The sequence below is a fragment of the Tiliqua scincoides genome, chromosome 13, assembly GCF_035046505.1.
Source record: "Tiliqua scincoides isolate rTilSci1 chromosome 13, rTilSci1.hap2, whole genome shotgun sequence".
In the NCBI taxonomy this organism is placed as follows: Eukaryota; Metazoa; Chordata; class Lepidosauria; order Squamata; family Scincidae; genus Tiliqua; species Tiliqua scincoides.
The window spans coordinates 15948668-15970904 of record NC_089833.1 but is presented as its reverse complement, the minus strand read 5'-3'; the positions used below and the strand labels follow the sequence as shown (position 1 = coordinate 15970904).

Sequence of the window (22237 nt, the reverse complement as noted above, 5' to 3'; positions counted from 1 at the left end):
ACTGGTTTTACTAACACAGTTAATACAATTTAAGTGTTTATTTTGCATTTCTGTACATTGTTTATAGGCACAACAATGTGTGATTGTTCAAGAAACTGCAATGATACATAAAGGGTGTGGTGGTGCTTAAATCCAGCTGTGTTCACCTGTGTTATAGTTGAGAGGAAATCTAGCTGGATCAAGCATGTCTATAGCATCTGTTTCACAAACTAGAAATAACTTTTGTTGTGTGGTGGTGGTTCTGATGAGGGGCCTGTTGCACTAAAGCTATGAAGACTCGTGATGTTTGATGTGATAATCTCCTACACTTTTGGATGTCAAATTGCTATAAAGTGCAAGTTTGCGCTTGTGTTAATGTTCTAGTAAACTATCATGGAAACTAATGTGTGAATTTTCACAACTTTATTTTATCTTTGTATGCATTCCTTCATGAGTCTGTCAGAGCTTCATGCAAATAGGAGTTGTGTGCTGTATAAAATATATGTAAGCTATGTATTTTAAATATTATAGTTCCCTTTAGTAAGTGCCCTGTACAGAATTTATGAAGAGAGAAAGCTGATATACTTGATAATCTTTGTATGCAAGGAAAATGTGGCCTGTGATGTTTGGCACATTAGAAAATAATTCTGGTGGTACCCATTTTATTACAATCAACTAAAACACTTGTTGAAAAACAGTTTAGAAATACAGTATTCTTAATAATAATAATTTCTGTGATTTAACTTCTTATGTGGAGTTAATTTAAAATACAGTGATGCCTCGCAAGACGAATGCCTCGCGCAATGAAAAACTCGCAAGACGAAAGCGTTTTGCAATTTTTTTGGTGACTCGCAAGACGAATTTTTCTATGGTCGTGCTTCGCAAGACAAATTTTTTTGCATTTTTTTTGTTTTGGTTTGTTTTAAATCTCACAACCGTTAATACCCAGGATGCATTTAGGTTTTGTGCTTGAAATTTTTGAAATCCTCTGTACAGTATGTATGCCTTTAAAGAGCACTTAATAAACACTTTGTAAACCAAATTTGACTTTGTTCTGACTTTTTTTGCTCATAGGAACGCATTAATTAAATTTCAATGCATTCCTATGGGAAACCGCACTCCGCAAGACGAAATTTTCGCAATACGAAACGACTCGCGGAACGAATTAATTTTGTGTTGCGAGGCATCACTGTATTGGACTATGCTGCATTTGAGATGCCTGATTGAATTTTATGTCCTCATACTTCGAGCTGTAGTGTATTTGCTGAACAGGTTATTTTGTCTAAAACTGACTGTTATGGTTGAAGACAACTGGTAGTTTAGCTCAATTTGCCCCAAATCAGGCTGCGCAAGTATGCATTCTGTTAACCTTTTGGGCAATCAGGTTTACTACTGTGCAATTAGGTAGTTTGTTTTCACCCTAAAATTTCATGTTTAAGCAGTGAGGAAAAATGTTGAGGCTGGGCAGCTGAGAAGTGCTGGTATATTTCCACCATGTATATATCTTAACATTGCCAGACATCTGGTTTCAAATCAAGCTAGCACAATATTTAATAATTTGTAGATGGGTAGGCTTTGTAAGTAAGACTCTTGATGAGGTTTCTAGTTTCTCTGGTACAACCAGAACTTTAAATACTTCAAATGTTATGCTGTAGGACTTTAGTTGTAGCACTATATTATACAGTATTACTTCCATTCATTCCAGATAGGCAAAATTCTCACTCTGTTAATATATACTGGAATGATGTCTGATAAGGAGCTATTTTACACTAACTTTGTGTTTTGTTTTGTTTTTAAATAATTAAGAATATGGAGAAAGGGGCACAGCTTCAATTAAAATTTTAATTCTGGGATTCTGAGTTGTTTGTAAGATTTATCACATTTGTTAACAAAATTCAGACCATGTCACATCTCTGTATTCCTGAGAGTTTCAGCAGGAGCGTTTCAGTTGTGCTGTATCTTTGTGGAACACCTGTCTGCTTTTTAAATTGCTTTTTGTTTCAGGGAAGAATAGCCTTCTATAGCCTTTCCAGGTTTCATTCCAGGATGTAGCCTAATAGCCTTAAATGGCCTCTTACAGTCTTTGGTGAGAAGAGCAAGAGTCTGCAGCTTATGCTTGGGTTTCAAGCCAGGAAATTGTCATGTCTCATAATGGATGAGCTGAGAGCAAGCATTAAATATTTTAGGATTTCTGGGCGATACAAGTCCAAGCTCTCATCTGTATCAGTGTTGTTTATTTATGGCTGAATTCACTAGCCTTGCAGTTTGGTTGGGCATGAATGTTGGAAACAGCCTGGTCAAACCAGTAAGCAGAGACTTGCAGACAAACGGTCAAGCCTGATAGACAGTTAAATGGGTAGTGGTCTGAATATCCTGAGCACAATCTGTTTTTGATAACTCCTGTGTGTTTTCATCTACTAGAGCTCAGATGGCAACTTTTTCATATTTAAGCTTGTTTTGTCTGTCAGCCCTGGTGACTGTTAGTGTTGGCCTGTGTAAACGGCACATATTTGGATAGGAAGACATTATCTTGGCTGTTGAAATAAATGCTGTCATATTTGAAGAACAAAAGAGCAGCACATAGGCTGATACAGCTTTCGTTTGGAATAAAAGTCCCCTTTCAGAATGGCATGTGCCTTTAATTGGGCTGCCTTATGTTGTGTGCAATTGGCTAAGATTTCAGACTTCTTTAGAAGTACAGGATCCTTCATTTGTAGGGAAAGTAGCTAAAATGCTGGCTTACTAAGGAATTGCTATGTAATAGCCCAATCCTATGCTTCCCAGTGACCAGGGCTGCAGCAGGGCTGAAATGGCTACCTCTGCATCCACCTGGGCTGAGGAGCAGCACTGGGGTTGACTCGGGGCAAGGGAGCTTGTGCTCTCTTACATCGTGTAAGCCCTTGGTGGCCCCAAGGGGTTTCCGCAGATCTGCGCCTGCTACTGAGCCAGCGCAGATTCAAGGTGTCCCGTGTCTAGTCTCCCAGACCAGACAGGGAGTTAGGATATGGCGGCAGAGCCTGTCCCCCCATCTCCGTCCCCTCCTACCCAGCCCCTGCCCAGACTTACCTCTCCGCTTGTCTGGAGCTCTGGGTGGCAGTCGCCATCCTCTGCCTGGCGCTAGCCCAGTGTGGGCTTGCACTGAGCCTGCTCCAACACTGGACCAGCGTAGACTGTCACGGATGTGCCTTATGACCAGCGCAGCCTGCATTGAATTGGGCCCTCAGGCTGCAATCCCATCCTCACTTACCTGGGAGTAAGCCCCATTGACTGTAATGGGGCCTTCTTCTGAGAAGACATGGAGAGGATTGGGCTCTTAATATGGGCAACTCTTTTTTTCCCTTCTGAATGCTAATTGTTTTAACATGGAGTTTGTTAGTGCACTTTGGGAGCTGTTAAACTCAGTTTTCCGGGTTGCCCAGTGAAGCCATTGGAGTTATTAACAGAACTCATCACCTTGGCATGCACTCATCACCTTCTTAACACATTTTGACTTCCTACCTCTCTGGCTGAATGAATTAACCCCCACCCCCAGCAGTTTCAAACTGCTGAGTATAAATACAAGCATTTCAGTGGTGCTATATCTTTGTGGAACACCTGGCTGCTTTTTTAATTGCTTTTTTGTTTTAGGGAAGAATTTAGTACCTTGGAAGGGTTTTCCATCACAATGGATTCTTTGGATTTCTCTGTGTTAAATTAAAGGGAGCTGTGCTAGATTAGCATAGCTGTTGATCATTCTTTGCAATAGCCTCATTTGTGCTCTGTCTGCGCCCTGCAAACAGCAGTGTGTTCCTAGGTTACAGTGTTGCTAGTCTCCTTGGAGCCTGCCAGGTCAGCATAAACAAACCAGGTTTCATTCTCACATTTGGATTACCATAACCAGTGTACTTCAGTGGAAGAAGCACTTGTATGAGTAGCATGTGATAAACCAGAATATGGAGTGCGTATATCATGTTTGACTAGCAGCATTGTCGCACAGATATTTTCATGTAAATGTGACAACTAACTCTTGAAGTAGATTGAAGCTGATCTTTATGAGCAGGAACCTGTTTGCCAGCCCTAAAAGCTGACAGACCTCATGATTATGGTCCAGAGGTGTGTAGATGATGTGGTGCTCTCTAATGTGCTGGCTTTATAGACATGACCATAAAGAACTAATAATGGTTGGCAACCTTCAGTCTTGAAAGACTATGGTATAAGCCTACAGCACCCAGGTTTCCCAGGCGGTCTCCCATCCAAGTACTAACCAGGCCTGACTTTGCTTAGCTTCTGAGATCAGATGAGATCTGGCATGCGCAGGGTAACAGTTGCTGTAATTAGGTCAGTGCTTACATTGTGGGGGTGAAGGCAGGTCTTCAAAACATACTCTCCCTTTTACCCCAACCAAGTACTTATTCCACAAATAAACACGTAGAGATTCTAATCCTAGCCCAGGCTACTCTGCAGAACCTTTTCCAATGGTTGTCATTAGCAGTTGGTGCTGCTATTGGGAAGGAAGAGCTTTCCAAGTGCTGGGCAAACTCCATTGCACCCAGAACTGAGCTGTGAGCTCTTCTCCACCCCCCTTCATTTTTAAAACTTAGTTTAATGTCACTTTTTAGTTTGTTTGGCGTTCTTAAGTAAGGGTACAGTCACCCCGACAAAACCGATGTGGAGTAGTGAGCCTGCCAGAGGATGTTTGGTCAGCTGAGGTAAGACTCGTAAAAACAAAAGCACTGCCTTGATTTTATCCTTTCATGTGCCCCATCCCAGTGTTTCACAGTTTTGAGAATAGCTGAATTACTTCTGATTACTTCTGAATTGATTACTTTGAATAGTCTTATGGTTCTGCTAATCCTCTCTTATTTAGTAGGGGGAGAGTAACTGGCCCTCCTCACCCCAGTAGTGTCTTTTCTAGTGGCTGTCTGCTGGTGTTCTTTTGCATCCTTTTGGATTGTGAGCTCATTTGGGACAGGGAGTCATTAGATATTTGATTTTCTCTGTAAACCATTTTGTGAACTTTTCATTTAATAGCAGAATATTAATATTGTATAATAATAATAATAATAATAATAATTAATAATTAATAATAAATTCATTGCTGGTTTTGTTTATTATTATTATTATCTCTGTTTTGGCAGTCTTCAACTGCTTCCTTCTCAAATGCAAACAGTCTACCCTTGAGGAATCTGTTTCTTGAAAGGGAAAGTCGTTACAATATATTGCACAAGTCTGACAGTTGTACATTCTTGACAGTTAAAAACTGCTTGGAACTTTGCACTGGCTTACTTGATCTTGAATGTTGAAGTATTGGTTCAATACTGAATAGGCTGATGGGTTCTGAGATAGGCTGATGGGTTCTGAGCTGTCTGTGACAGATCAGGAGAGAGATCTTGGGGTGGTGGTGCACAGGTCGATGAAAGTGTTGACCCAATGTGCGGCGGCAGTGAAGAAGGCCAATTCTATGCTTGGGATCATTAGGAAGGGTATTGAGAACAAAACGGCTACTATTATAATGCTGTTGTACAAATCTATGGTAAGGCCACACCTGGAGTATTGTGTCCAGTTCTGGTCGCCGCATCTCAAAAAAGACATAGTGGAAATGGAAAAGGTGCAAAAGAGAGCGACTAAGCTGATTACGGGGCTGGGGCACCTTCCTTATGAGGAAAGGCTACGGCGTTTGGGCCTCTTCAGCCTAGAAAAGAGGCGCCTGAGGGGGGACATGATTGAGACATACAAAATTATGCAGGGGATGGACAGAGTGGATAGGGCGATGCTCTTTACACTCTCACATAATACCAGAACCAGGGGACATCCACTAAAATTGAGTGTTGGGCGGGTTAGGACAGACAAAAGAAAATATTTCTTTACTCAGCGTGGTCTGTGGAACTCCTTGCCACAGGATGTGGTGCTGGCGTCTAGCCTAGACGCCTTTAAAAGGGGATTGGACAAGTTTCTGGAGGAAAAATCCATTACGGGGTACAAGCCATGATGTGTATGCGCAACCTCCTGATTTTAGAAATGGGTTATGTCAGAATGCCAGATGCAAGGGAGGGCACCAGGATGAGGTCTCCTGTTATCTGGTGTGCTCCCTGGGGCCTTTGGTGGGCCGCTGTGAGATACAGGAAGCTGGACTAGATGGGCCTATGGCCTGATCCAGTGGGGCTGCTCTTATGTTCTTATGCTCCCTGGGGCATTTGTTGGGCCGCTGTGAGATACAGGAAGCTGGACTAGATAGGCCTATGGCCTGATCCAGTGGGGCTGTTCTTATGTTCTTATGGTTATCTTTTAGTAAGAATAGCATAGTGTTTTAGAATTTATGTTAATAAGGTACTTAACTCACCTCAATGCTTAGGCCAGGTAAAACATTGGTATGCTTGCTTTTCAAGAAAGTAGTCATGGTTGTTATGAACTAACTTGTGTGAAAATTCTTAATTTTCCCTTAATTTTAAAAATTAATCTTTAATTTTTTTAAAATGGAAGTTATATGATTTGAGGCAAACCACCTTTACTCTGTTCAGCTCTTTCAAATGAGGGCAGGGTTGTCAAATGTTCTGCACTAATTGCCATAGCAAGGAGGTAGTCCCTAAACCTTGGTTGCTTTATAGATCAAATTGGCGAACTGTGCTCAAAAGTCTGTTAGAAGTTTGTGCAATGTTTCAGAGTACTGCTTTGTGTTCCTCGCTTCTCAAGGCTCTTGAGTTGCGAAGTGCCACACATCTTCCATCTGTAGTCTCTGAACAGTCTTCAAGCCATTCTTTGAATTCTAAAGCACCCTCCAAAGTTAGTGATTTGGTAAACTGAGCAAAGAATTAGGCTTGGGAAGCAATCAGATTTCAACTTCGACCAAGATTGTGTCTGTGACCTTGGGCAGTGCATGCCAATCCTTAATTTCATCAGCCCATATGGATGTTTGTTCAGCACTATGCTGAATTGCATCTTTAGGTGATCTGAAAGTGTTAAACATGCAAAATATTTTTGGCAGGTGAAATTCAGTTTGGAATCTTGAGTTATGCGTGCCAGTGGGAGGAAGAATATGATTCTCCTGTACGTGGACATTTTTTAAAATTATGCAAGCAGTAAGCATTAAAAACAGTTTGGGTTGTTTTTTTAAAAAACTATATACTGTGGATCTTTTCCTCAGACATAGAATAACATTGGGGCTGTTCTCAGGCAGTTGAAGAAAGTGTATAATTAACAAAGATGACCCTAGTTCAGTGTGCAATAGACATTCAATGGGGATTTGACTTTCCCTTCTCCTTTCTGAGGATCCCCTAGGGAGCATGGTTGAGAGCTTGGGTTCAGTTTAGATTTGACACACTACTTTGTTTTACTCTAAATTTATCCTTTTTTGAAAAATGATTAGAGATCATAGGATACAAATAACCAATGCACAATTAACAGACTTTTGCTTTATTTTTGTCATCCTGGAGGAGAAAACAGTGTACGTAATGTGGGCAGACATGTGGGTTTAGACCAGAGTTTTTCAACCTGTGCATGTAAAACACTGCTTTTCTCAAGTATCGCTTCCTCTAGGGATAGGTACTGGGTAAGAGAGTGAGCAACTCAACACGTAATTATTTCTACAGCAATAGAATAGTGCCGCTGACTCCCTGTCCCTTTCCTGACCTGCAGCTCTTTTGAAGGGCATGATCTGGAGTGCTGCCCCACACTTTGCACTGTTGGCACGCTGGGCATCTCCATCCCTGGTAGGGTTAGGGCAGGCAGAACAGTGCTATGCACTGGCAACAGTGGCACTTCACTTACTGTATATAATCAACATCACCGTATTGCACCCACCATCCTATGAAATGACTGCCAGTGCGACCGCCAGTGGTTCTTGTACCGCTGGTTGAAAGGCACTGGTTTCAAGCAGCTTGTTTGCTTTTGTTTCCCATTTGGCCTCAAGATGTGACTTCTAAGTTCATGGTTATCTCCATGGTACAGCATGGGGCAGCAGTAATCATAACCATAGTGTGGTGTTAATCTGTGGATTCAAACAGCTGTGAACCACAATTCGTGCTATCTGTGATTTCAGATTCCAGTTTAGCCCCACATGAATCAGGGCATGTGGGCATGCTTGGATGCAGTTGTTAAAGCAAGCCCTTGTTTTTTATTCTGTCTAGACCCAGTCACTGTGGCATTGGTAACTGATAAAAATTTGAGGAGTGCAAAATATTTGAAAGTCAGGGCTGGAAAAGCCTTGTATACCTGGATACCGAGGCACTTAAACTTAGTTCTTGTGCCTAAGAATATTGACCAAATTTGGCTGTTCATGCCAAGGTCTGTTACCTAAAATGTGTATTTTAGGAATTTGAAACAATAACAATAATCAGTGAGACACACTAGAATTCAGTCCCCTTCAGTGGTTTTGCACAAAATCTATTGACATTTGATGCCCCCAGTTTTGTATTTGTGTGAGTTGCCTGAGACCAATGTTTAACCGTCAGTTATGAGCAAAGGAGAAGCAGGAATGAAAGCCAAGGCCTTGGCTAGCTCTGTAGGGTGAATTTTATGGCAGTAATTTGTAAAGCGATATTAAACGAGATAAAAAATACTCTTAGCCTGAAATTATTTTAGGCAGTTCCTTGTTCTCCTGGAGGAAGGGAGCTTTATAAAAAAAACAAAAGGAAATAAAAAAGCCTTTTCCTCATGTCTAGTAGCAAATGGACAGTACCTGCAATAGAATGTCACATAAACGCATGAATTGGGGATAGAAATAAACTCTGCTGCTTCAGAGAATGAGGCTGCTAGGTAATTCAGGATATATACCATGCAAAGCATTAAGTTCATTTGGATGAGAAGCAACTATTTACCAGGTATCTGCTAAAGCTTAATCCCAGACCAGTGTGCCATGGAACTTAATGCGTGTAGGTCAGACAGTGCTTCTGTCTTCAGGTTTTCTTTAACTGTTTAGGGAGGTTGCTTAGTCTTGCCTACTGGCTGTGCTGTGTCCACGGGAGTAATTTTTCTCTCTTCAGACTGTGAAGAAACTGCCGTTTGGAAAATTAGCTTTTTAAAGTCAGAACACAGAAATAGCTCTGGGAATACAGTGTCCTGTTATGTGTAGCAGTGACAGAAAAGATTTTCCCTTCTAAATAGGTCACAGATGATCCCTGAGTTTAGGGAATTGCATGTTTATGCAGATTTGAAAGCCATTAAAGGAAGTTCTCATGCACTAAGATAGCTTCAGCTGAGGTTCTGAAGTAAGAGTCATATAGAAAACTAAAAATAAGCATTTCTTGGAATGCTGTGAGGAAATGCTGCATGTAAAAGGTGTGTGTGTCTTGTGAAAGAGTGCAGAGATCCCAAAAACAGCTTGAATGTCTTCCAGTGAGTTTTCCCCTCTAGAATCGAGATGTGATCTTTTTGTTGAGTCCTTAGTGTACTACTTTTGTGCAGTACTTCAAGAATAGTTGTCCAAACCCTCCATTATGGAAGCTTCACCTAGGCGTGATAAGTTAAAGATGGTAAGTACATTTATGCCATCACAGCTGCCAAATGCTTTCCAGTTCTTGGATCAGGACCCTTTTCTTGCCTCAGCATTGAAATGCATTCACAGAACTTACTAGCCCACTTGGAGTGGTCCCTCGCAGCCTACCCAAACTTGTTTGGTACCTTGATGGCTGGGAAGGAAATAAAACAAATGCTTCTCTGCAAAGCTGTTTGTAGGCAGTCCTTGTCAAAAGAGGCTCCGAGACTCCTGTAAAAACGGCCAATGTTGGCCTTCTTTTTTTCTTGTCATGTCAGACAGCCATTTCCCTTTGCAAACCCCTGAACCAGCTGAATGTAAACTTCCTCTTGACTAGTCTGCTGACAATGAGAATGCGGGAGCCTCATGGCATCCTGTGCGTTGCAGAGGATTCTTGGGTGCATTCCCTGGAATACAGTCATTTCACATGTAGTGCTGGCCACACCTCTTGAACTCCATAGTTTCCTCTCATTGAATGGAGAGCGCAGCCTGGAATGCACCAAGCACCCATGGAGAAATGTTTGGTAAGCTATCAAGGTACCTCTCAGAATTCTACTTGTCTTTTCCCTACCAAGATGGCAAGGGCAGGGTTGGACTGCTGGGGTGTGTGTTAAGCTGGACTGCTGGGGTGTGTGAGTGTTTATGTTGAATCACATTTGGATAACTGGGGCACTGAAATATTACTCAAGACACGTACCACCAGTGAAGGACATCTTTTCTTCAGGTTCAGGCTTCTTTCCATCTCTTGCTCATCCCTCTACCACTGCCCAAATATTTTATTAAACAAGAATTTCCCAGCATGCATGGGCCAGAGTTTTGTTTAGAACCAGCTCCTTTATTTGCTAATATGGCTAGATCATTTTGGTGGAGGCAGTAGTTCTCTATAATAAAATAAACCTTCTTTCTGGGAGTTTGTTAACAAGAGAACATTTGTCTCTAAACCTCTCTCATTTTAGTTCATCATTTGATGACTCCCAAATACTGTTGCATGTTTGGGTTGTGAGAACTTAAAATTTTTTAAATCGGGAACTAGCAGTTGCTCCAGACAGAAACTAGTCTGTTTGGTCAGTTTCTGTTTTGCAGTGACTATATCCTGTGTGCTGCTGGCTTAATGCTGTTTCTGATCTTTTTGCCTTTCTACAACCATTCTCTCTACTTCCTCATTGGAGTCTCTGAGCTCTTTTGTGTGGAAAAGTTCCCAAGGAGCTGATTGCCACTAGTCCTAATGGAACTGTGCCAAACCTTGTTTGAGACTGGGTCCAACTCCACTGTTTTCCTTGTACTCCAAGCAGTGCTGCTGACTTTTGTGCTCCTCTACTCTGCTGTCAACTGTTCTGCCTTGGCTTGCAGTACTCTCTTGTTTCTGCATTGGTATTGGGGAAGCCACACATAACCATGTTTCATTCCAGGGAGAATTTGGGGGGGGGGGGGGAATACCAGGCAGCTGTCTGACTGGGACCTATCTAAGTGCTGTTTAACTACTTGACCTCACAGTACTTTTGAGCAGGGATACCACCTACTCAGTAACAGGGGAATCAATGCATTTTAATGCAGCTTTCCTGTGAAATTTATTATGTGAATATAGTAATAAAGTGTGGAGTACACAGGTTCTCCCCAGAAACCAAGGAAGGTTGTCTATTTTGTCTAGAAATTAGTCTATGTTAGAGTGAATGTGCATAACCCAGATGTTGCTGTGGGATGTTGGCACACTCATGGGGAGGACTGTAGCTCAGTGGACTGTAGCTCAAAAACTCAGTGCTTTGCAAGTGTCAGGAGAATTGACTGCTGACTCACTGTTGAGAGAATCTGAACGATAGAGTTAGAACATAAGAACATAAGAACATAAGAACAGCCCCACTGGATCAGGCCATAGGCCCATCTAGTCCAGCTTCCTGTATCTCACAGCGGCCCACCAAATGCCCCAGGGAGCACACCAGATAACAAGAGACCTCATCCTGGTGCTCTCCCCTACATCTGGCATTCTGACTTAACCCATTCCTAAAATCAGGAGGTTGCGCATACACATCATGGCTTGTACCCCATAATGGATTTTTCCTCCAGAAACTCGTCCAATCCCCTTTTAAAGGCGTCTAGGCTAGACGCCATCACCACATCCTGTGGCAAGGAGTTCCACAGACCGACCACGCGCTGAGTAAAGAAATATTTTCTTTTGTCTGTCCTAACCCGCCCAACACTCAATTTTAGTGGATGTCCCCTGGTTCTGGTATTATGTGAGAGTGTAAAGAGCATCTCCCTATCCACTCTGTCCATCCCCTGCATAATTTTGTATGTCTCAATCATGTCCCCCCTCAAGCGTCTCTTTTCTAGGCTGAAGAGGCCCAAACGCCGTAGCCTTTCCTCATAAGGAAGGTGCCCCAGCCCCGTAATCATCTTAGTCGCTCTCTTTTGCACCTTTTCCATTTCCACTATGTCTTTTTTGAGATGCGGCGACCAGAACTGGACACAATACTCCAGGTGTGGCCTTACCATCGATTTGTACAACGGCATTATAATACTAACCGTTTTGTTCTCAATACCCTTCCTAATGATCCCAAGCATAGAATTGGCCTTCTTCACTGCCGCCGCACATTGTGTCGACACTTTCATCGACCTGTCCACCACCACCCCAAGATCTCTCTCCTGATCTGTCACAGACAGCTCAGAACCCATCAGCCTATATCTAAAGTTTTGATTTTTTGCCCCAATGTGCATGACTTTACACTTACTGACATTGAAGCGCATCTGCCATTTTGCTGCCCATTCTGCCAGTCTGGAGAGATCCTTCTGGAGCTCCTCACAATCACTTCTGGTCTTTACCACTCGGAAAAGTTTGGTGTCGTCTGCAAACTTAGCCACTTCACTGCTCAACCCTGTCTCCAGGTCATTTATGAAGAGGTTGAAAAGCACCGGTCCCAGGACAGATCCTTGGGGCACACCGCTTTTCACCTCTCTCCATTGTGAAAATTGCCCATTGACACCCACTCTCTGCTTCCTGGCCTCCAACCAGTTCTCAATCCACGAGAGGACCTGTCCTCTAATTCCCTGACTGTGGAGTTTTTTCAGTAGCCTTTGGTGAGGGACCGTGTCAAACGCCTTCTGAAAGTCCAGATATATAATGTCCACGGGTTCTCCCGCATCCACATGCCTGTTGACCTTTTCAAAGAATTCTATAAGGTTCGTGAGGCAAGACTTACCCTTACAGAAGCCATGCTGACTCTCCCTCAGCAAGGCCTGTTTGTCTATGTGTTTTGAGATCCTATCTTTGATGAGGCATTCCACCATCTTACCCGGTATAGATGTTAGGCTGACCGGCCTATAGTTTCCCGGGTCCCCCCTCTTTCCCTTTTTAAAAATAGGTGTGACATTTGCTATCCTCCAATCTTCTGGCACTGTGGCCGTTTTGAGGGACAAGTTGCATACCTTAGTCAAGAGATCTGCAACTTCATTCTTCAATTCCTTAATAACCCTTGGGTGTATGCCATCAGGGCCCGGTGACTTATTGATCTTTAATTTATCAATGAGGTCTGAAACATCTTCTCTTTTAACCTCTATCTGACTTAACTCCTCGGTCAGGAGGGGCCGTTCGGGCAGCGGTATCTGCCCGAGGTCTTCTGCCGTGAAGACAGATGCAAAGAACTCATTTAATTTCTCTGCCATCTCTAAGTCTCCTTTTATCTCCCCTTTCCCTCCCTCACCATCCAGAGGGCCAACCGCTTCTCTGGCGGGTTTCCTGCTTCTAACATATTTGAAGAAGCTTTTATTATTCCCCTTAATGTTGCTGGCCATGCGTTCCTCATAGTCTCGCTTGGCCTCCCCTATCACCTTCTTACATTTCTTTTGCCACAGTTTATGTTCCTTTTTATTCTCTTCATCAGGGCAAGACTTCCATTTACGGAAGGAAGCTTCCTTGCCCTTCACAGCCTCTCTAACTTGGCTGGTTAGCCATGCGGGCACTCTCCTGGATTTAGTGGAACCCTTCTTTCTTTGCGGTATACACCTCTGCTGGGCCTCTATTACTGTTGTTTTAAGCAGCCTCCATGCATTCTGGAGAGACTGGACTCTTTTTACCCTCCCTTTCAACCTCCTTCTAACCAGCCTCCTCATTTGAGGGAAGTCCGCCCGTCGGAAGTCAAGGGTTTTTGTTAGAGATTTGCCTGGTATTCTTCCCCCAACGTGCACGTCAAAACGGATCGCAGCATGATCACTGTTCCCCAATGGCTCAGTAACGTTTACATCTCTAACCAGGTCCTGCGTACCGCACAAAATTAAATCCAGAGTCACCTGTCCTCTGGTGGGCTCCGTGACTAGCTGATCTAAGCCACAGTCATTCAGCACGTCAAGAAATCCGGTTTCCTTATCGTGACCAGAACACAAATTGACCCAGTCAATATGAGGATAATTGAAGTCCCCCATGATTACAACCCTGTCCTTCCTTGTCACCTCCCTGATCTGTTTCCTCATTTCAAGGTCCCCATCAGATTTCTGGTCTGGAGGACGATAGCACGCCCCCAGTATTACATTGCTGCACAAGCCTGGTAATTTAACCCACAGAGATTCTACGGTGGAGTCGGACCCACCTTCAATCTCTACTTTGCTGGATTCTATCCCTTCCTTAACATAAAGGGCCACCCCACCTCCAACACGCCCCTGCCTGTCCCTCCTGTAGAGTTTATAGCCCGGGATTGCGGTATCCCACTGATTCTCCGCATTCCACCAGGTTTCCGTTATGCCCACTATGTCAATATTTTCCCTTGTCACCAGACATTCCAGTTCTCCCACCTTTGCTCGTAGACTTCGGGCATTCGCATAAAAGCATTTATACACGGAATGCCCCAGGATGGGCTGCTTATTCGCTCCTTTGTCCCCGCATCCTCTCATTGTGCCAAACCGTCTATCACATCCCATCTCCCTAACTTTCCCAATTTCTTCTCCTACCCTGCCTTTGTCTTGTTGTTCTCTAACCTCCCCATCCTCGTCCCATAGGGATGAGGAGTCCCGAACCGGATGCCCCTCGGCTCCTGTCGGCCTTCCCCCAGGGATCAGTTTAAAAGCTGCTCTGCCACCTTTTTAATGTTCTGCGCCAGCAGTCTGGTTCCATTCTGGTTCAAATGGAGCCCGTCCCTCTTGTACAGGCCCCGCTTGTCCCAAAACGTTCCCCAGTGCCTAACGAATCTAAACCCCTCCTCCCTACACCACCGTCTCATCCACGCATTGAGACCCCTGATCTCCGCCTGCCTAGCTGGCCCTGCGCGTGGAACAGGTAGCACTTCAGAGAACGCTACCTTTGATGTAGTGACTACCAGAATTGGGCCCAAGGAAAGTTGTTGGAAACTGATGTTCCTTTGTCTGGCTGCTTCTGCCAAAAGAAGAAACAGGGAAAAGACACCAGATTATGTGTTGAGAAAAGGCACTCTTCTTAAGACTTCTTGAGATCTAATGGTGACTGAACCATAGGTCTATCCCAGTTGCATATACAATAGAGGGAAGGATGATTCTGATTTTTTAAAGAGCAAATAACATACATGGGTATAGGATACAAAAATCATCCGTGATTTGGCTCCTATGGGCTTGCTTGCGCTAATCATTTGGGAGATTGAACATTTGAGTGGGAGATTACAAGGAAGTAAGTAGAAGGCTGGGGTGAGAGTTCCGCTCTTCTCTCACTTGTGTGCCTGTGTGACTTTTTTTTTAAGAGCATATGATGGGGAAAACCCAAGTTTAAATGAGTAGGCCTGCCTCCACCATGACTAGTTGGGCCCTGAGTGTGTCTTCAATGCACGTTCTCCTATATTTTACTGCAGCCTTTGTGAAATGAATTTGTTGTCCGATTACAATAGAATGGTTTGAGCTTCAGGTGGAAACAGATACAGAGGCTTAATAACATTGATGCTGCAGCAGCTAGCTTACAACTCATCTGAATGTGCTGATCTTGGAAGTTGCTTGCTTGTCTGCGTATGCATCTTAAATATATATTGGCCATAATTGGTGGCGTAGCTGGAGGGGGGCGGCGCAGCCAGCCTGGTGGGGGGAACAAAATGGAGCCTTACGGCTCCGTTTTGCTCCCCCCACCAGGAATGGCTCCAAAGGGAGGGGCCACTTGCCCCCCGCCAGGCTGGCTGCGCCCCCCTCCAGCTACGCCACTGGCCATAATACCTAAATGAAACTTATGATTTCAGAATGTACCTTTGAATACCAGATACTGGGAAGAAGTAGAGAGGCTATAAGCTCCCCTGCTGGAAACAAAATAGTAAATCCTTGATCTGATCAAACAGGGCGGTTCTTGTGTTCTCTTTGCCTGTATGCTGGCAGGGTGATAGAGAACTCTGAACTTCGTATTATTAACAGAATGATTATGAATCAAAGTTAAAGTTGTACCAGATTCAAAACAGACAAGGGATAGAAAAAAGTAGTGTATATCACACTTAGCAGATAAGAGACTAATATAGTTCTTAGTGTCTGTTACTAACTTAGAAATTGCCTCTTGAAATGTGGTGAGAGAGTTCTTCAACAAGGGCAGATGTCTACCTTGGTATTCTCAAGTTGTTCTAAGCCTTATTGGACACTGTTTTTAAAACTAGAGGAATGGTGTACAATTTACTGGATCAGCAGTTGTGTGCAGTGTCTTGTTGCTGTGACACAGTGTGTGTTGTATGCTTTTAATGCACAGCTTAAAAAGAATGGAATAAACACAGTAAAGGACAGCCGTATTTACATTTCTTTCTGCGTGAACACCCTTAAATTGTGCTCTTCGATTTCTGTCTGTCCCTGGAATGACTGCAGCCTGCGCTTATTGCAGTCCCTGAGAAATGTTCTGCCTCTTGGTTCTTTCTCATCTGAAACGAACCTTTCTGTTTCTGCATATATTCCTTGTGGTGATTCTCTTTGTCCCATCCCTCCTATTTCATTACCAGTCTTGCCTTTAACCACACTGTAAATTGTATGTATGAGTGAGTGAGCAGGGGCATTGAATGGACACTGTGGAGAACACTAGCTTTTGTGATAACTTGTCAAATACAGTGTGCACCCAAATGAACAACATCAGCAGAGTAGTTTCTGTATTGCCCAATCAGTGTACATTTGCTGGTCAGCCTGTGGAATATTTGCCTCCCTTATCACTTGGAAGTCATGCTTGTGGACTGGACAGTGTACACCATTCCCTATTCATGCTGTCTGTAACAAAGGGCATTAGGCACATTCTCCTTTCTGTTCACACTGGTCCCAACTTATGCTAATTTATACAATTCACTTATCCTTCATACTTGCCTAATTTCTTGTGTGTTAATCTTTTGTCCATTCCAGCTTGAGTCTTGCAATTCATCTGCCTCACTACTTTCGTCCCACACTCTGGCCACTCACATATATTTAACCTATCTTTGTACAAATATATATATCACAGTTACTGTATGTATGGATTGACTTTTTAGTGCAGTTGCATCATCTTGGTTTGATTTTTAGAGTGGAAAAAGAATATCAGAGCCTGTAATTCCAAGGAAGTAAATTCTGTACAGGGATGGTATGAGAACTTGGATATAGAGGGACAGGATGGAAATAAAACAAGGAAAATGGGAGATGCTTGTACGTTTTCTCTCCTTATCTTTCCTCACTGCCATCAGCTGGGGATGCCATTAGGAGTTGCTGCTTTAAATGTTTATAACAAGTGTTTGGGTCAGATATGTTTGGAAACCATTTTGGATTTTGCTTGAAAGGCACTCACAGCCTACCCTACCTCACAGGGTTGTTGTGAGGACAAAAGAAGGGAAGGAACTATGTATGCCACGGCAGCAACTGTTATCCTGCACATGCCTGATCTCATCTGATCTCGGAAGCTAAGCAGGGTCAGGCCTGGTTAGTACTTGGATGGGAGACCACCTGGAAATACTGGGTGCTGTGGGCTTATATCATGTCTTTAGAGACTGAAGGTTGCCAACCATGTATGCCACCCTGCACTCCTTGGAGGAAGGGTAGTATAAACATGTGAAGAATAAATCCTTGAGGGTAACCTTGCTGTGGTCTGTAAAATTCTGGAGCACTAAAGGATAATGTGTTTTAAAGAGAGTTCTGTGTGTACTTTGCTTTTGTGGCCTTAATTCTAGGAGTTGTTCTGCCTCATTAGTCAGAGACGAGGAGGTACAATAATCCTATAATATTTTATATAGCACTTTCTGGTTGTGCAGAGTCGGGTGTGTTGTCTGGGTGTGCTTACAACAACACTATAAGCTTAGTAAGTACAGTATTATCCCTGGTTGCAGCTGAGACTGAGAGGGAGTGGCTTGCCTGGGGCCACAACCTGAGCATTCAGGTGAGATTTGAACTGAGCAGGTCCTAGTTCACAGCTCTGACTCTTGTCCACTCTGCTACACCACCTCTTGCCCTACTATAGACCACTGAATTCAGCAATATTTTTTGCAGCTGTTCCTGTTGAAGATTGTGCAGACAGTGTGCTGCTCTTAAGTTCTCAGCATGCCAAAATGAAGGCTACCTTTCCAGCAGCACTTCTGTTGAAGGTGTGGAAATCTAATTAAACTAGTCAAGCAGAAACTATGGAAGCATGAATGTTAAGCTATTTCAGGATCTGGAGGGAAAATGATGGCATTACAAGAGAAGTATGTTTCCGTACATCTGCAAAACAAAGCTGCTTTGGTGGATGCAGCCTTCATGCCACCTCGCATGTGCTTGAGCATGCATTCGCATTGTGGCCCTAACCCATTAGGCAGGGTCACTTTGGTGCTGTACTAAATATCGACCTACAATGGCGCATGATATGGCCTTGTGGGACTGTACCAAATGCAGGTATAGAGACTGAACAACATTTCACTCAATCCCTCTGTCAAAAATCCCATGTTCCTTGCGGCTGAAGCCATCTTCCTGATATGTTAACTTTCTATGGGCAGAGGGCACTTAACCTGGGAATGGGTGGGTGGGATTCCGTTTTTTGTCTGTATGCACACATCTGCATTCTAAAGTAGTGTCAGTGTCCAGCCTGCTTTCTGGAGATCTTTCTACCAGCTTGATATCTGCGTAGATCAGTGGTTCTCAAACCTTTTTTGGACTGGGACCCACTTTTTAGAATGGCAGTCTGATTGGACCCACTGGAAGTGATGTCATGGCCAGAAGTGACATCATTACTTTAGAATGCAAACCTAAGCCACGATCAGCCAAAGGTCCCATTATACAGTGTGCTCATGTTATTTTGCATAGCTCAGAATTCAAATATTCCAGCTCGGAAGTCAAAGCAGAACCCAGACTTGGATCCTTCTCCAACCACAGAGCCCTCCCCCCTTTCCAGCATCCCATCTTCCCACCTATTCAGGGCAAAGCACAAGTTCCTACCAGGAACTTGCTCTGCCCAGCAGTTCTGTCCTCTGAATTTTCTGCTATGTATTTTCAGTGGCAGCTGAGATGGGTGCTACACAGTCCACTTGAAATTAGCTCATGTACTGAGTTCAGAACAGAAAAATCTTCACACGTATTATTGCAAATCCAGTTGCATCTTTTTTTCCTTCATTTTCTAAACGTTGTAAACTTTCTTTCTGCTTCAGCTGCTTGTAGCCAGATGTGGGTGGAGTCTGATAACCTTTATTTTTTCCCCCTTTTTTTCCGCAGTACTTTGTGCCAAGAACCTTGCAAAAAAAGATTTCTTCAGTAAGTAGCTGGCAAATGTCTGAACATTCCTTGCTTTTCCCCCCCTGATGTGCATTTTTAAGCTATTATACTAACGATAGTCCTTTTCTTGCATGTTTTGTTGGGAGCATGTAAGGATAGGTTCTTGAGAGCAGGCCATTTAACTGTGAAATCACTGTCAGACCAAGTAGTAGGGGGCTGTGCTTCATCCTGTTGGCAGAATCCTTAAAACCACATCCACGCTGACAGCCATGGGCAAGTAATTAATTTCTGTCTGCCCTATTGCTCTCAATCCAGAATGGTAATATAAGACATAACTACCGCCTCTCATGACATGGCAATATCAAGGCATGGTGATTTTTGTCAAGCTGAGAATCAGTCCTCATTCAGAAGCAAACTTGAGCAAACCTCATTATGAGCAGCTAAAAAATCAGGCAAAAGAGACTTAGAAAAATGTATATTCTAAGGAACATTCAGTTTTTCTATATTATGCAGTTATTTACATGTCCTGCACTCTGGGAGTGGGCTAAACCAATTGTGGGGAGGAATCTCTGTGTTCCTAACAACATCCTCCATATAACTAAATGCTATTGCCGGCTTTCTGTTTTTTTCTGCTGGTTGATTGAAAACAGAACTAGCATTAGATGACATTCATTTTCACTAATGAGTGACGTGGCTTTTGGTAATGATGTCTCTTGATTCCCTGAAGGGCTTCCTGACCCATTTGCAAAGGTGGTCGTGGACGGGTCTGGTCAGTGCCATTCAACTGACACTGTAAAGAACACGTTAGATCCCAAGTGGAACCAACACTATGATTTGTGAGTTACCTGTTTTGCTAAGAGTTGTTCATGACCATTGGCAAAGGGGATCCAGTTAGCAAATATTACTTGTATGTGACCAACATGGGCACACCTTGAGGGGTGCCACCCCCTGTGCCCATTGCCTCTCCTCAGAGGCCTTCTGAGGGCTGGGAGGGCTGTGTGCGGTCTATCCAGCCCTCAGGATGTCTCCAGGGGGAAGCAGCCGACTTGGGGGGCAGCAAATGCTGCACCACCCGTCTGTTGCCCAGAACACGTGTTCCCCTGCCCTGCCAGATATGCCAATGTTTTTTAGCATAGGCTCCTGCCTGATACTGAGTTAGACCCACTGTCTGTCTGGCTTAGTATTTTCTACTGGCAGCAGCTCTCTGGGATTTCACACGCAGAGATCTTTCCCAGGCTGTGACTTGTTGAGTAAGAAACTTGTGTACTTTCACTAAGTGTGACACTGGCTCTTATCTCTTGTGTATTAGCTATGATTGCTGGGGAAACACAGCTGTGCAATAATGTTCAAGTTTTTTCACTTTTCAGATGGGAATTTCAAACATTCAGGTATGGGGTGCACTAGCCAAATACTTTAACAAGGATCCAAAGAGTTTCTAGGGGTGTGGCTAAGGGCTTGGGCTTGCCCAGTGGTTTTTTTTTAAACTTTTCTTTGCAGATCAGACTCGCATGTAATAGAGCAGTCTGTGTTTCAAAGTCCCCACTTTGTGGTTTATTCCATGTTGTTGGGGCTTGCTTTTGAGGAACTCAGACCCAAATTCCCCCTGGGGACCTTCAGAACTAGACATGCAATTCTCCGAGTCCCATCTGTAGACTGTAAGTTTTGCTACTCCTTTTCTACTGAGGCTAAAGCACCATGTACCAGAGGAATAATTCAGAATCTCGATACCCTAATGAGTTCGACTCTCCACAGTTTATAATAAGGCTCTCTATAATTAACAGGGGCTGCTACATTATCAATTTAACACACTGTGTAAAATTATAGTGATCTAATGATTAATTACATGTTCCTATATTTGATAAAGCTGTAGCATGACCAAAGCATTATTGTAATGAATTTAGTTCTCATATAAATGTAAATGTTGTGCATAGCAGTGGATGAACCTCAGCTAAGTGTCTTTCCCATTCTAGATACGTTGGGAAGTCAGATTCTATCACCATCAGTGTCTGGAACCACAAGAAGATTCACAAAAAACAGGGAGCTGGCTTCCTGGGATGTGTCAGGCTCCTTTCCAATGCCATCAGCAGGCTAAAAGATACTGGATGTGAGTGTGCAGTACTTAGGAAATGTTTGCTGTGGGCAACCGTGATCTGTGTCTTGAGTATTGCTTGCTAGTTGAGTACATTCATGAATTAAGACTTTTTCTTAATTGTTTGCAGACCAGCGTTTAGATCTATGCAGACTAAATCCCACAGATACCGATGCAGTCCGAGGCCAGATAGTAGGTAAGAAGAAAAGAATTCCTATGTCTGTACAAAACAAAAACCTGTAGGTTTGTTTTTCCTTCAGCTCTTTGGACATAGAGAAGTGCAAATAACTTTCAAAAAGACAGTGTGAAAGCACAAGCATAGAGTTGTATTGCTGTAGCTATAATATTCCCCGGGTGCCCATTAACAGTCCCCGAAGACTGGGCACTTACTCCAGCTCAGAATGTGGCTGTTCTATAAATTTGAGGTTAACTGCTTGATGCACAACATCCATGTTTTGAATCACTGGTTACCAGTTTCTGGGTAAAATTCAAGTGTTGATGCTATCCAGGTGGTTGAGGGCTTTAAAGACTATATCTGAGAGTGCCTTTCCCATGTGGACGTCCCCATTTGTTAAGATATCCTTGGTTGAGTCACCCTCTGTGTGCCTTCTCTGCCAAAGATTTGGCTTTTGTCTATCGTACTGTGGCCTCCTTCTGGAATTTACTCCCATAGGAGGCCTACAAGCTAGTTAACTTGCTTCTGAAAACTGCAACTGAACCTTTAAGTGTCTTTTTAAAGACTGTCTTGGGGGATAGCAGAGATCGGTTGTAGCAAGCTTGTGAAGTTTGGCAGCAGCTACAAAGCAAAACATGAACAAAACAGCATGTAGTATAAGTTCTAAGAACAAATATTTCTCTACTATAAATAGAGAGAAAATAGTATAAATAGTAGAGAATAGCTTTGGAAGAGACTTCCCTTTTAGTTTTGCTTCATAAAGTTGGCAGACATCAGCCTTATCCTTAGCTGTTTGCCTAGGGTGGCTAGGTATTCTTTCCAGATGAGTAGCTCAAGCTGCCTGGTGACAGTGAAATTTGGGAGCAGGATTCATAGGCAACGACCTCTAGCAGCTAGATAGGATTTTATTTTTTGCTTGTGCTACTGTACAGTATTTACGTGG

The 22237-nt window shown here is 43.3% G+C and overlaps 1 protein-coding gene and 1 pseudogene across 4 annotated transcripts in view; both read left to right on the top strand.

The window, feature by feature from the left end:
* SMURF1 (SMAD specific E3 ubiquitin protein ligase 1) overlaps window positions 1–22237 on the top strand; it is a 50167-nt gene that overhangs the window by 9183 nt on the left and 18747 nt on the right. For all 4 annotated transcript variants that reach the window (XM_066640524.1, XM_066640523.1, XM_066640522.1 and 1 more), the window contains exons 2-5: window positions 19031–19069; window positions 19758–19866; window positions 21001–21134; window positions 21250–21315. In XM_066640524.1, the coding sequence (XP_066496621.1) occupies window positions 19031–19069; window positions 19758–19866; window positions 21001–21134; window positions 21250–21315 (348 nt within the window). The remainder of the gene's footprint in view (window positions 1–19030; window positions 19070–19757; window positions 19867–21000; window positions 21135–21249; window positions 21316–22237) is intronic.
* Window positions 17199–17321, top strand: LOC136634174 (5S ribosomal RNA; annotated as a pseudogene).